The sequence below is a fragment of the Echiichthys vipera genome (genome assembly GCF_963691815.1).
Source record: "Echiichthys vipera genome assembly, chromosome: 12".
In the NCBI taxonomy this organism is placed as follows: domain Eukaryota; kingdom Metazoa; phylum Chordata; class Actinopteri; order Perciformes; family Trachinidae; genus Echiichthys; species Echiichthys vipera.
In genome coordinates, this window is record NC_139837.1 from 3461533 (window position 1) to 3476164 (window position 14632).

General features: G+C 45.3%; 2 protein-coding genes across 2 annotated transcripts in view; one reads left to right on the top strand and one right to left on the bottom strand.

The window, feature by feature from the left end:
- The window catches only part of ppp2r3c (protein phosphatase 2, regulatory subunit B'', gamma), an 8130-nt gene extending 2704 nt beyond the window's left edge, over nucleotides 1–5426 (top strand). Inside the window, exons 4-13 of the mRNA XM_083923878.1 lie at nucleotides 68–180; nucleotides 1583–1680; nucleotides 1941–2011; nucleotides 2106–2238; nucleotides 3286–3341; nucleotides 3690–3765; nucleotides 3881–4017; nucleotides 4351–4488; nucleotides 4572–4631; nucleotides 4834–5426. Of these exons, the coding sequence (XP_083780004.1) occupies nucleotides 68–180; nucleotides 1583–1680; nucleotides 1941–2011; nucleotides 2106–2238; nucleotides 3286–3341; nucleotides 3690–3765; nucleotides 3881–4017; nucleotides 4351–4488; nucleotides 4572–4631; nucleotides 4834–5028 (1077 nt within the window). The 3' untranslated portion in view covers nucleotides 5029–5426. The remainder of the gene's footprint in view (nucleotides 1–67; nucleotides 181–1582; nucleotides 1681–1940; nucleotides 2012–2105; nucleotides 2239–3285; nucleotides 3342–3689; nucleotides 3766–3880; nucleotides 4018–4350; nucleotides 4489–4571; nucleotides 4632–4833) is intronic.
- Nucleotides 5427–6776: 1350 nt separating this feature from the next.
- Nucleotides 6777–13796, bottom strand: fam177a1 (family with sequence similarity 177 member A1). Its single transcript, XM_083924223.1, has 5 exons — nucleotides 13696–13796; nucleotides 11627–11812; nucleotides 10038–10104; nucleotides 9702–9799; nucleotides 6777–9610 (listed from the first exon to the last, which is right to left on the bottom strand). The coding sequence occupies exons 1-5, from the start codon at nucleotides 13762–13764 to the stop codon at nucleotides 9395–9397; spliced, it is 636 nt and encodes a 211-aa protein (XP_083780349.1). The 5' UTR covers nucleotides 13765–13796; the 3' UTR covers nucleotides 6777–9394.
- Nucleotides 13797–14632: the final 836 nt, after the last annotated feature.

A 14632-nucleotide genomic window follows, 5' to 3' on the forward strand; every position in this document is an offset into this window, starting at 1 on the left:
AACCGTTCGGTGTACAGTGTCCATCTGCTTGTGTTGTGTTTGAATCCTCCTGTTTGTCTTCCTGTAGAATCTGTGGTTTCTGCTTGATAAGCACCAGGTGCCTCCAGTGAGTGGAGAAGAGGCCATGATCAGCTATGAAGCCTACCTGCAGGTGGGGGAAAAGGCTGGGCCCAAGTGCAAGTAAGTAACAGGGAGTTCCCAGAGGTTTACTGGCGGCTGCACAGTTTGTGTAAAACCCCCCTGTGCCAATCTTGTTTTATGTGTTCTCGATTGTGCCAAGGATTCATGCTGGATCAAAGGTTGATTATGGGAAATCCCCCGTCACCGCCTTTATATCCTCCTGGCGTCAAAGTGTCTCGGCTGACGGGATAAATATATACTCAGGCAAACACACAGAAAATCCTAATTGCATTGAAAATGTGATCACGGCTGCTGGAGGTTACCAGAGATGCATCTGTCCACATAAACAACTTAAGCTACTGTAAATACGCACTCTGTGGGGTGTGGACACAGGTGGTTAATGTGTCCTGTGTCAGTTTCAAGCTCCAGACCCTCAGCACTGTGGGTCAGGTTTTTCATAGTCATAAACCTGTGATGTTTTGTTTCGGTGCCTATTCCCATTGTTAAAGTTTAGAGCGTATAAGGGCTTAAGACATTATGATGGTCATTCCCATGCTCTGTTATGTCTCATATAGAGGGAAGCCATACAACATCTCAATGCCCTAGGACTCTAGTTTGTGGCTATAAAGTTTTTTAGAGGTCCAAACAGCTCATTTTAGTTTCAAAAGATGGTCTCACAACAATTAGATTGCTAACCGGCTGTTAGGACGTGATGTAACACACTTTAAAAATATGATTTCCGGGTCTGAGCCGGTTCAATCCTCGTATTTCTACAGATCTGAGTTTTTTTTAAAAAACGTACTTGTCATTTTACCTCTTTCTTATCAATGAAAAAGACGTCTAACTGATGAACGAGGTGATCGTAATTCACACGTTTGGCTGTTTTGTTTCAACGCAGCGTTTGGACCCGGAAATCGTATTCTGAAAGGGTGTTCGACAGACTTAGCAGCCGGATTATGGGGGCTAACGCCATCACACACTAATACGATTCTGCTCCCTGAATCCACAAGAGTCTCAGTTTTCCGGTCGGACCCAGTTATGAAATTCAAGACCAGTGTGCAGAAATATTCAAATACATCATTTTAGAATAGGCTGAAATAAAACATTTGTGCTGCATGAGAAGGACTGCATCATACATGGCCCTAACTGCATGGGATGGTCATAAAACCTTTCATATAGATCCCGTTTGCATTCAGATCTCTTGAGGTCGGAGATCAAAGGACCCGTTTGAAGCCTGCTACAGCCTCTCAAAGTAACGTCGGCTAAGATCGACAGACCAACTGAATCTTGAAAAGGTCTAGAAAAGTAAAATCCAGCTAAGACAATTCTGTATCTGGGAAGAACCATGTTAACAGCAAGGGGGGAAACCTTTCTTCTCTATCACAGTAAAATAGAGTTACTCAACTCTTTCCCTCCCCTTCTCTCCTCTCTTTCCTCTCTTTCCTCTCTTCCTTCCTTCCAGTAAATTCTTCACAGCCAGAGTGTACTCCAAGCTGCTCCACAGCGACCCTTACGGCAGGATCTCCATCATGCAGTTTTTTAACTACGTCATGAGGAAAGGTCTGGACATCCGTTTTCTCGTCTACCTTGTCTCTTTTTACACGTTTGGCAGTAAGCAAAAAATCTGCAAAGACAAATCAGTATGATATATCTACTGTATATCAATCAGTAGAACAACAGGAACTGTCGAGAAACAGTTTTCTGAACTTGTTGCATCGAGATACTTCCCTTGATATGTGATTTATTCACCTGGATTTATCTGAAGTGCTGAATATCTTGTCAGTGGATGTCGCTCACTTCTGTTCTCTCTGTACATCTAGTATGGCTGCACCAGACTCGGATAGGTCTCAGTTTGTACGATGTAGCAGGACAGGGCCACCTCAGAGAGTCGGTAAGCCTTTCCATCACTAACCACGCACGATTTTCCTCTTTTAAAGGATTAAACAGGCAGTAGTTTTTCTAAAAACAAACATTATTCTGTATAGGATCTTGAGAACTACATCCTGGAGCTGATCCCCACTCTGCCTCAGCTGGACGGACTGGAGAAGTCCTTCTACTCCTTCTATGTGTGCACCGCTGTCCGCAAGTTCTTTTTCTTCCTCGACCCTCTCCGAACAGGTGAGACTGAACCCCACACATCATGAAAAAATGTTGAATAACACATGTCAAAGGATAGTATGAACTACCGTATTTTCCGCATTATAAGTTGCACCTAAAAACCTTCAAATGTCTCAAAAGCCGACAGTGCTCCTTATAATCCGGTGCTGGACCAATATTGAGCCACAACAGGTCTCCAACTACGGTGAGCAGCCGCCGACTCTATTTTCCCCCGTAGAAGAAGTAACGCGCGGTGCATGTTGAGATATACGACTGCGTGAAGCGTGCCGTTTCATTTCCATGTGTGTGTTTGTGTAAAGAGCCCAAAATAGCTCCTGTTAAGAGACACGCTTACGACGCAGAGTTTACACTCAAGGCCATTAGTCACGCAGTAGAACACGGGAATAGAGCAGCAGCCAGAGAGTTTAACATGAACCAATCAATGGTGCCGAAGTGGAGGAAGCAACAAGACGACCTGCGCCGAGTAAAGAAGACTAAACAGAGTTTAGAGGGAACAGAGCTAGACGGCTGCAGCTGGAGGACAAACTCCAACAGTGGGTTGTTGAACAGAGAGCAGCAAGTAGACGAGTCCGTACGATCACTATTCAACTGAAGGCAACAGCGCTAGCCAATACTATCCAGCTGCAGACCCGGAGCACAAGCCCCTCTCTTGACACAAGCCCCTCACTTGAAAAAAACTTGTGCTCCGGGTCTGCAGATGGATGCTACTCGTGCTAGCACGCCAACTTAACATCAATGAATTTAGAGGTGGTCCTTAACGTAACCCCAGCCTCGACTGGAGCGTCTATTCCATGCACCCTATAATGCGGTGCGCCTTATATATGAAAAACGTTTCAAAATAAGCCATTCGTTGAAGGCGCGCCTTATAATGTGGTGCGGCTTATAGTGCGGGAAATACGGCACTTTAAATGGACAATACAGACGGAGGCAATAGGTAAGGAGACGTGTCCTGAGAGAGCGAGTGTTAAAGTGATATCTGCGGCTATGATGCGTTTAAAGATGACATTTTCTTTACTGAGGGTGTTTGTGTTTGTTTTCCTTCTTCAGGAAAGATTAAGATCCAGGACATACTGGCCTGCAGTTTTCTGGATGACTTGTTGGAGGTAGAAGTTTTGTATCACTCACAGTTCTGAAACCTTTATGAGTTCATTGTAGTTATTTCACGTCTCCTCCTGGGTCTGTTTATACCTTCCTTGTAATCAGTTATGTAGGTATATGTTATATAATGTTGTTAGGTTTCTACACTACCAGCAGGCACTCAAAGGACAGAAACCAGGTCTCTTGAAGGGACAAATATAAGAATCCACTGTTTTCCTTCCTTTTATAAAGCGTCCAGCATTACAAGGCAAATTCATTGTTAGGCAGCACTCCTGTAAGTCTAAAGACCAGCTGAGGTCCATTCTTGCCTTTCCCCTCTCACACCCTGTTTCCTTCTCCCTCTGTGCTCCCAGTTGAGAGACGAGGAGCTTTCTAAAGAGAGCCAGGAGTCCAACTGGTTCTCAGCCCCCTCGGCTCTCCGAGTCTACGGTGAGAAAACGTCTGCGCCTGATTGTCAGGTTTTCAGTCTCGCATCAAATCAGCGGCCGTGCTCATGTTTCTGTTATTTCTGACATCTTTTTTTAATATCTTTGCATCTCTACAGGCCAGTACCTCAACCTGGATAAGGACCACAACGGCATGTTGAGCAAAGAGGAGCTCTCACGCTACGGCACGGCTACGCTCACCTCCGTCTTCCTGGACCGAGTGTTTCAGGAGTGCCTCACCTACGACGGAGAAATGGTACGACCGAATGCAGCTCCCGCAGGAGACGGCTCCAGTGCTACTTGTCATTCATTCTCCAAGTTCCTGAAACTCCAGTGGAATATAGTTCAAAGTCAAATCCTCCCATTTATTCAGCTCTTCCTTGTAATTGCTCACCTGTCTGTATGTTAATGTTCACCTTCAAGCAAACTCATAATGGTCATATTGAGCTGCTGAGCGAACACAGTGTGTCCTCTCTGGACAGCTGACACACACATCTAAACCTCTCCTCTGTGCGTCATTGTAGGTGCGTTAGACCGCCCTGTATTTGCAGTAAGAATAAATAATTACGTTCCTCTTCTTCTATCTCAGGACTATAAGACCTACCTAGACTTTGTGTTGGCGCTGGAAAACAGGAAGGAGCCAGCAGCGCTACAGTATATTTTTAAACTTTTGGACATGGAGAATCGAGGATACCTCAACGTCTTCTCCCTCAACTATTTTTTCAGGGTAAAGTCCCGTTTTATGAGGATCACTCATTCACTCTGTCACTGCGTCAGTGTGTCACCAGACTGTTGTGCTTCTTCTATCAGGCAATTCAGGAGCAGATGAAGATTCACGGTCAGGAGCCTGTCACCTTCCAGGATGTCAAGGTATATTGACCTTATACACACACACACACGCACACTGTGCACAACCTTGCTAGTGCTTTTAAGATGGCGACTATTTATTTTGGTTGATAGAAGGTCCTGGAAGCTGTTCAGATGACCCTCTGTTGTGCCAAATAGAGACAATTTGTTTTTTGGGGTAGAAAAAATAATTAAAATCAACATTTTGATCACTGCCCCTCCTAAGGATGAGATCTTTGACATGGTGAAGCCCAAAGACCCCTACAAGATCACTCTCCAGGACTTGGTGAACAGTTGCCAGGGCGATACAGTCAGCAGCATCCTGATTGACCTCAACGGCTTCTGGACCTACGAGAACAGAGAAGTGCTGGTTGCCAACGACAACGACGTCAGCAACACAGCTGACCTGGACGACAGCTGAAGAGGATGCGAGGTCGAGGTGCGGTAAAGACACTCCTGTTCTCAAAAGGTCACAGTTTCACTCCCAAGCTGAAGGCCAAGTGTCCCGATGAAGCGTCGGCACTCAACTCCCTCTGGTTCAGTTTTACCTCAATGTCCACAATGTGAAGACCTTGAGGGAATGAGTGGAGGGAGGGGGAGAAAGATGAATGAGTTAGACAGAAGGAGGAAAGCTCGACACAGGGTTACGTCAAGATGGTGACTCAAGATTTGGGAAAGTCTCGCAAGATGGTTTTTCATCTTGAATGGTTAAAGTTGGTGTACCTTGTTAGGAAGCGAGTGGTTTGATCCTCCTGCCTGTTATTTTCCTGTGAATACCTTGTACATGTTTTGTTATTTAACGCTTTTAAAATAAAAATGTTTGCCTTTTCTGACAATGCCTGAATGTTTCACTTTTCTCTGTATAATTGAAACAGATCATCGTTGAAACCCACTGAAATCAAACAGGTGTAACGTCCCAGCCTAGGGGAACTGGATGCAACATGACCTGTTGAGCCCCCTCGCTCCTCCCATCCCCAAGATAAATGGCCAAAAGCAGGGTTTTCACTCTATACAGTAGCCTTTATTTGCTCGGACATGGGAAACGGCCCAATACAACAAACGAAACTCAGTTCTCTACACTGACCTACTCAAAACAAAGAAAACCAAAATACAGGGATCTAACCTAACTAAGGTGCAAAGACAGGAGAAAAAGGGTTAAAGTAAAGGGCTTCTCATTCCTACGGGCTACTCCTTTAATATAAGGGTTAACAAAAGGTTGCAGAGACACACACATCAGGCCTTGGTTGGGGATGAGGGAGGGAGAGAGAGCGAAGGCCGGAACCAGGCAGCATAAATAGTCCCCATCCACCAATCAGCAGCACTCCTCTTCGGCCATGTGGTCCTGCAGCACACACCTGCACACACACACTCTTCCACACACACACACTGATTGCATAGAGGGAGACAGAGAGACACAGGCACCACACACAGCCTAACACTAATAAACAGGAAATCAAAAAGCCCAGATACAAACATGTAGTGAACAGGGTTCGTACGCCTTTTCCAAGGTCATTTTCAAGCTTTTCCAGCACCATACAGCTGTGGTAAAATGTTTCTATGAACATATACATACGCTATAAATTGTTTCATAACACCAGAAGGAAAGGAATAAAATTTCTTTTCTATGGTTGTTTGTTGTGAAATAAATGCAGATAAGATTTCAAGCACTTTATCCAAAATTCAAGCACTTTTCAAACCTTGAAAACACGTTAAAATTCAAGCACTTTCAAGGATTTCAAGCACCTGTACGAACCCTGAATGAATGACTGCTTGACTGTAAAATTAAACTAAAGCAGCTGTAATCAATACTTCATCTAAGTTGAGCTGAAGGTCATTAGTGATGACGACATGTTAGAACAGTCGTGTGTAATAAAAACTGTAGATATGAAAATACCCACGTTTGCCTTATGTTGTATGTTTTATGACACTGTGGTGATGTTGAAGGTAAATGGAAACTGATTTCTTGGTGAAACATGTCGCAGAGCTGTGTCTTGAGATACGGAGAATGAAAAGTTATTCAAAATTTAAACAAGTAGGAAAGAGTTTTTCCAGATCAGATGGTTGGCATTGTTAGAAAACCCTCAACAACAGGATCACTGTGAACAAATCTGTTATATATAATAACAAAAACAACAAAAGTCAACCTTTTAAATGTTTAACGGTTTTATTAACACGCAGAAAATATAAATACATATACATATGCATTCAAAGTTTGCTACGTTAGCCCTTTTTACGCATCAGAAAGCCTGAATAATAATAATAATTATAATAACAACATTCTTCATTGATGAGTGAAAGACTTCCACCCACCAAGTGTAACTGACCTGGATCAGATTCAGAGGGGTGTGTTTATTTCTCTGCATCCTTTCTGGCTGAACACCGCTGCTCTGAGATCTGAGGTGGGTCGCCACGCCGCCACGCCGCCACGCCGCCACGCCGCCACGCCGCCACGTCACAGGATTAAAATAATTAATAAGAAGCTTAGGATAGCGCAGCGTCAGCATTTACGCCTGCTGCGCAGCTAAACACTCATGAAACGTTCAACAAGGACACTTAAAGGTGGTAGCACCGTACGTGGGACGCTACATTTGAGTACCAGCACATTTTCAAAGATGTGAAATATTATTGGATCTATATCGGCTAAAAATGTGAACGTTTGGCATTTTCTCCAGAAATCAATTAGCACTTAAAGCATCATCATCCCAGAATGACCTTTTATTTACATTGTGACAAGTCGAAATATAAGAAAGCAATAATTTCTTTGAGTTAAGCACTAAAGTCAATTTGAACAACCAACTGCTGGTTCTTGTGTTTCCTCAGGAGGGGGGCTGGAGTCTCCCTTAGAGAGAGGGGGAGAAGTTCAGCATCCGTGAGGAACTCGGAGTAGAGCCGCTGCTCCTTTGCGTTGAAAGGAGCCAGTTGAGGTGGTTCAGGATCATCTGGTAAGGATGAACCCTGGGCGCCTCCCTAGGGAGGTGTTCCAGGCACGTCCAGCTGGGAGGAGGCCTCGGGGAAGACCCAGGACCAGGTGGAGAGATTAGATCTCCACACTGGCCTGGGAACGCCTCAGGATCCCCCAGTTAGAGCTGGTTAATGTGGCCCGGGAAAGGGAAGTTTGGGGTCCCCTGCCCCGGATAAGAGGCTGAAGATGAGATGAGATGAACTGCTGGTTCTTGGCTTGCTACTGTACCAAGATCCTAGCACAGATAGGACTAACGGATGGTTTTACTTGTGCCATCTCTAATGACTCGTGTGACATAATGCAATAACCAGGGGGGCCACAGAATCAGTTAAGATTTAACAGAACATCCATCTGAGCAGGCAGACCGTATGCTCTGATGGTCAACAAAATATTAATAATTAATATGTGAAACTATTCATTTCACTCTGACTCCACATATCACATGAGTCCTGTTCAAAGAGCAGCACGGTACAGGAGCCTTTAGGATGTAGTGCTGACTGCAGAGGTCATCGCTCCCTGCTTGGAAGTAAAACTGTCCAGCTGACACTTCACAAATGCAAACGCCGGGTGGAAATGATGTCAGAGACACGAGGCACGGACAGGGGCCGAGAACACAAAGGAAGTGCCAGCATCAGACCACGCTTTTACAAAACTCTCTAAATGTATGGATGTATGAGGGCGCACTCACACTGTCCTTCTGTCCCGGGCCAAAACCGCTTTCTCAGCTAAAGCCTAGTACCTTTAAGTAGTGTGAGTGCACCCGTTCAGCGCATAACTGCAGCCAGCGGGCCGCCCACGGCCGCTTGAAAGAGGTGGGCTTTAGCGGAGCCGTTTGCACATGTACGAGCACGAGCGTGCGCACGTGAACGAGCACGAGCACGAGCCCTGCGGCAGTAGCGTTATGTCCGCCTGTTCAGACATAGAAAATAGGAGGGACCATGCACGGACATTTAACAACAATGGCGGAGAAAGGTTCACGTTGGTGTGATGTGGAGGTGGAGTGTTTACTGCAGATTTGGTCGATGAAAAGATTCAAAAACAGTCGACAAGACGCACAAAAACTCTGAGGTCTAAGGAAAGATTTGTAAACAAAGCCACGCACACGCTATCAATGCGTGTGACGTGTTACGGCGTGATGGCGTATGGACAGCAAGAAGCATTGGCCGAGGCCCAGGTAGTGTGAGTACAAACGGGGCTGGGGCGCGGGGGGAGAGGGAGGGGGGACAAGTACCCTAAAGCCCGGGTCGCGGTGCGGAAGGACAGTGTGAGTGCGCCCTTACAAGGCTTTAAGTTTGCTTTTGAAGACACGTGTCAGTGTGGAAACGTCAGAATTGTGCGGTTTTCCCTGCTACGATGTGGCTGCTAATGCAACCACATCAAGGTTCACTGCACTGGGCGGTTTTCATCATCATTATAGGGTGTTTTTTTTAATAGATGGCACAGAGATCTGGGGCTATAGCTCCGAATGCCCAGGTCTGATGACGCATGCGTTTCTAATCAATGAAAAACGGAGATTTATGACTAATTCTCAATAAGATTAACAGCATTTATTTCACTTTCTCAACAGATGTCAACGTGAGTTTAGCCCACTCCCAGTCTGGTCAACAAATAACGAAATGATTTCAAACTATACACAAATGTACATTCACTGCTAAGGCCAGTGCAGACACTTCCGCAGCCCTTTAATCCTACCCTGCACTGTGTACGTGTAAGATCTCTTTTATAGAATAAAACATAGAAAAATAACAATATTATTCATTTATACAGCTAAGTAAATTAATGTTTTGTGAACAGAATGTTAGTGTTTGTGTGTGAGCGTCAGTTTTCAGGAGGGGAGGGGAGAGGGGACTCTGTTGGCGTCTGCAGTGTTGAGAGGAGATTCAGGTTCCAGCTCAAAGCTAATGTTTACAAAGGAGGCTCCAGAAGCTTCCGGCTGCTCCACAGTGGCCGAATGAAGAGCGTCCTGCTCACCTCTTCGCTGCGCCGCAAACTGACGCTCCGCCTCCTCAGCCAGACGGTTCTCCTCCTCTTCCTCGTCCTCCTGCGGGACAACACCAGTGTGAGTGGCATTTAATACTGATGATAATTATTATTATTTTAACAGTTGATGTTTGTGTTCTCGTGCGTCCTACCTCTTTCTTCATGCGGTAGTACTCATCAATAGCATACTGGTATTTAGGAGTAGTGATGCCGAACAGAGAGGCCAGTCTCTCTCCCATGTAGTCACACACTACAGGAAACACACACACACACACACACATATAACAAAGACACCTTCTAACACTTGACCCAGCTTTTTTTTTGTGATGTTCACTTGGGAGCTGATATGAGGTAAACCTCAAAACAACCAAATATATTTAAAGTATTAAAAGCTAAACCAGCTGTAAGACGCATTCTGATACATGCCTAGAGAGATGTGAGTGGTCGTTGTCAGCATGAACGCCAACTGAGACCGTAGACGGCTTTACCTGAGATAGTGGAGGTGCCCATTCTCCACATGTGGAACCAGAAATATGGACCCCAGGTCAGTTTGGACTAAAATACATATGAAGAGAACATGAAAATTAGGGTTAGGGTTAGGGCACGCAAACTGCTGGTCAAACACAAAAGAGACAGTTTGATCGAAGACTCGATCTCCAGTAGGAAAATATCTAATTGTGATTACTTCGACTGATATTGCAATTGTTCTATGATTCACAATATTGGAGAGAATGTTAAATTTTGCACAATTACTCTTATTTTCAATGAAAGATATATTGAAATGATCATGGTGTGATTTTAGCGAGGATCTGTACCAACTTAAGTCTATAAAATACCACTTGCACCACAATCATTTAGGCCGCACTCACACTGTCCATCCGTACCGTGCCCAAGCATGTTTCACGGCTAAAGTCTAGTTCGTTTGACCAGTGTGAGTGCAACTGTACCGGACGGACCATGCGCGGACATTTCAAACAATGGCGGTGAAAGGTTCACGTTGGTGTGATGCGGAGGTGGAGTGTTTACTGCAGATTTGGTCGATGAAAAGATTCAAAAACAGTCGACAAGACGCACAAAAACTCCGAGGTCTACGGAAAGATCTGGAAACAAAGCCACGCATCGCCATGACGTCATCAATGCGTGTGACGTGTTACGGCGTGATGACGTATAGGCAGCAAGAAGCATTCTCCGAGGCCCAGGTAGTGTGAGTACAAACGGGCCTGGAGGGGGGACAAGGACCCTAAAGCACGGGGCACGGTACAGACGGACAGCGTGAGTGCGCCCTTAGAAGGGTATTTTGATACATATTTTGTTTTTCTGTGGAGCGAGCATTTAATACTAAGACAGTATGTATATACGGCACCTCAGCCTGCTTTATAATAAAAATGACATGGAAATCACACTTTTTACCTATGGGACCTTTAGGTCATCTTACATTTCGAGATGAACTGCTGTAATGGATTTGCCGCTCATTATGCATTGAGGCTGTCTTGCATGCGTGAGACAAGGAAGTGCATTACATCCGAGGCTGTTTCAGAGCGCACTCACGCTGTCCATCTGTGCCCCGTGCCCCGCTTTAGGGTACTTACCCCCCCTCCCTCTCCCCCAGCAGGCCAGGCCCGTTTGTACTCACACTACCTGGGCCTCGCACGAACGCTTCTTGCCTGTCCATACGTCGTCATCACGCCGTAACACGTCACGCGCATTGATGACGTCATGGCGATGCGTGGCTTTGTTTCCAAATCTTTCCGTAGACCTCAGAGTTTTTGTGCGTCTTGTCGACTGTTTTTGAATATTTTCATCCGACCAAATCTGCCGTAAACCCTCCACCTCCGCACCACACCAACGTGAACCTTTCGCCATCCGTACCGTGCCCAAACAGGTTTTACAGGTAAAGTATAGTTCGTTTGACCAGTGTGAGTGTAACCGCACCGCGCCTAGCTGCGGCCAGCTTGCCGGCCACAGACCGTTTTGGGAGAGGTGGGCTTTTGTAAAGCACGAGTGTGAGTGCGCCCTCAGTATCTGTAATATCCTGATGGTTTCAGTAAAGTGACTGTAAAACATTTTGACAGCCTACCGTATCTACAGTAATGACATCTCTCTTCACAGGCTCATCCACTTCCTCCTCTTCGTCGGTGCTGTACTCCTCCATGGTCTCTCCACTGGCAAAGAAGATGGTCCTGCGGGGAACCTTCACCCGGCCCTGCCTCCCCGGAGAGTCTTCCATTTCCACCCTCTCAAAGTCTGTCGATCCTCCTGGACCCTGTCAAAACAGTTTGCAAACATGTTAACAGATATTCTCGGGGAGTTTGATGTGCCCTCCCACACTATAACTCATGAAAAGTCAGACCATATCAAACTTAACTACCTAACAAAGTTCTTTAACTATCGTCATATGTAGTTAAATGATTATCCTCATTGTGTACTGTAGCTAAACTGTATGTTAAGGACAGGTCTGCTCTGTGTCCCCAGAGTCAGGACTAAACATGGGACAGGTCTGCTCTGTGTCCCCAGAGTCAGGACTAAACATGGGACAGGTCTGCTCCGTGTCCCCAGAGTCAGGACTAAACATGGGACAGGTCTGCTCTGTGTCCCCAGAGTCAGGACTAAACATGGGACAGGTCTGCTCTGTGTCCCCAGAGTCAGGACTAAACATGGGACAGGTCTGCTCTGTGTCCCCAGAGTCGGGACTAAACATGGGACAGGTCTGCTCTGTGTCCCCAGAGTCAGGACTAAACATGGGACAGGTCTGCTCTGTGTCCCCAGAGTCAGGACTAAACATGGGACAGGTCTGCTCTGTGTCCCCAGAGTCAGGACTAAACATGGGACAGGTCTGCTCCGTGTCCCCAGAGTCAGGACTAAACATGGGACAGGTCTGCTCTGTGTCCCCAGAGTCAGGACTAAACATGGGACAGGTCTGCTCTGTGTCCCCAGAGTCAGGACTAAACATGGGACAGGTCTGCTCTGTGTCCCCAGAGTCGGGACTAAACATGGGACAGGTCTGCTCTGTGTCCCAGAGTCAGGACTAAACATGGGACAGGTCTGCTCTGTGTCCCCAGAGTCAGGACTAAACATGGGACAGGTCTGCTCTGTGTCCCCAGAGTCAGGACTAAACATGGGACAGGTCAGCTCTGTGTCCCCAGAGTCAGGACTAAACATGGGACAGGTCTGCTCCGTGTCCCCAGAGTCAGGACTAAACACGGGACAGGTCTGCTCTGTGTCCCCAGAGTCAGGACTAAACATGGGACAGGTCTGCTCTGTGTCCCCAGAGTCAGGACTAAACATGGGACAGGTCTGCTCTGTGTCCCCAGAGTCAGGACTAAACACGGGACAGGTCTGCTCTGTGTCCCCAGAGTCAGGACTACACGTGGGACAGGTCTGCTCCGTGTCCCCAGAGTCAGGACTAAACACGGGACAGGTCTGCTCTGTGTCCCCAGAGTCAGGACTAAACATGGCACAGGTCTGCTCCGTGTCCCCAGAGTCAGGACTAAACATGGGACAGGTCTGCTCTGTGTCCCCAGAGTCAGGACTAAACATGGGACAGGTCTGCTTTGTGTCCCCAGAGTCAGGACTAAACATGGGACAGGTCTGCTCTGAGTCCCCAGAGTCAGGACTAAACATGGGACAGGTCTGCTCCGTGTCCCCAGAGTCAGGACTAAACATGGGACAGGTCTGCTCTGTGTCCCCAGAGTCAGGACTAAACATGGGACAGGTCTGCTCTGTGTCCCCAGAGTCAGGACTAAACATGGGACAGGTCTGCTCCGTGTCCCCAGAGTCGGGACTAAACATGGAGAGTTGCAGCTGTAGCTGTAACCATCTTTTATACGTTTTAAATTACCTTTAATGTGTTTTAAATCTTATGCGTTTGTTTTTCCCCAATGCTTTTAATGTTTTATGAAAAGCACTTTGAATTACTTTGTTGTTTAAATTGTGTTAAACAAATAAACGTGCCTTGCTAAGTGATGAGACAAAACACGGTAACTGCACTGGTTCGCAAGTTAGCTCACTTTAGCTACTTTGTTTGCGTTGACGGTTAGCTTCTCGGCTAAAGAAGTCACTCGCTATTATTATTATTATTATTTTAAAAGCTTTGTTTTATCATTCACAAACATGAAAAGTGTCGTAAGTAGTAAGACGCGGACTAACCTTATCGGTTTCCATAGTTTGTCCCAGAGAAACATTAACATTAGCTAAATACAACGACAAGTCTGCCATCTCAGTCACTCCTTCCACCTCACCACCCGGTATCCTGGGTACCACTTCCGCTCTGACCTCTTCAGAATAAAAGCTTCCAATACGGAAGTGCCAAAAACTGCAGTTCTCCGATGTCCACTAGGGGTAGTTTACATAATAGAGCAGTTTTCTCATTGACCCCCATGTTAAACATACCGTTTTCACAGCATAATTAAACAAAGTAGAAATAAAAAACATTTAAGTCTGTATGTTTAGGTCATATCTCCATGACAACACTGAGGGGGATTTTTTTTTGTACCAGGCTAGTTTTTATTTTATTGGAGGTTAAAGGTTTAATAAGTAGAATCTTCATTAAAAGCTATATTTAAAAAAATAAAAGAAATAAAAAACACCCACGAGGCGCTTTGAGGGGTACAGAATGATGGTATTTATTTTCCATAAAACAATACATTTAGTCTGAATTTATATATATATATATATATATATATATATATATATATATATATATATATATATATATATATATATATATATATATATATATATTCAATTCAATTCAATTCAATTTGATTTATAGTGCCAAATCATAACAAAAGTAATCTCAGGAAACTTTACAGACTAGGTATAGACCACAGTTATTTATGATTTACAGAGACCCAACAATTCCCCTGTAGAGTACAGTGGCAACGAAAACCTTCACTATAACAGACAGGAACGTCATATATGTAAAACAAAGGTGTACATATATATATATATATATATATATATATATATATATATATATATATATATATTGTACATTGTACAAGCCATTAAGTGGCGGCATTGCGTGTTGCCAGGGTTGTATGTTGTTGGGTGCAGCTACTGTAGGCTGGCACTGAGTGAAATG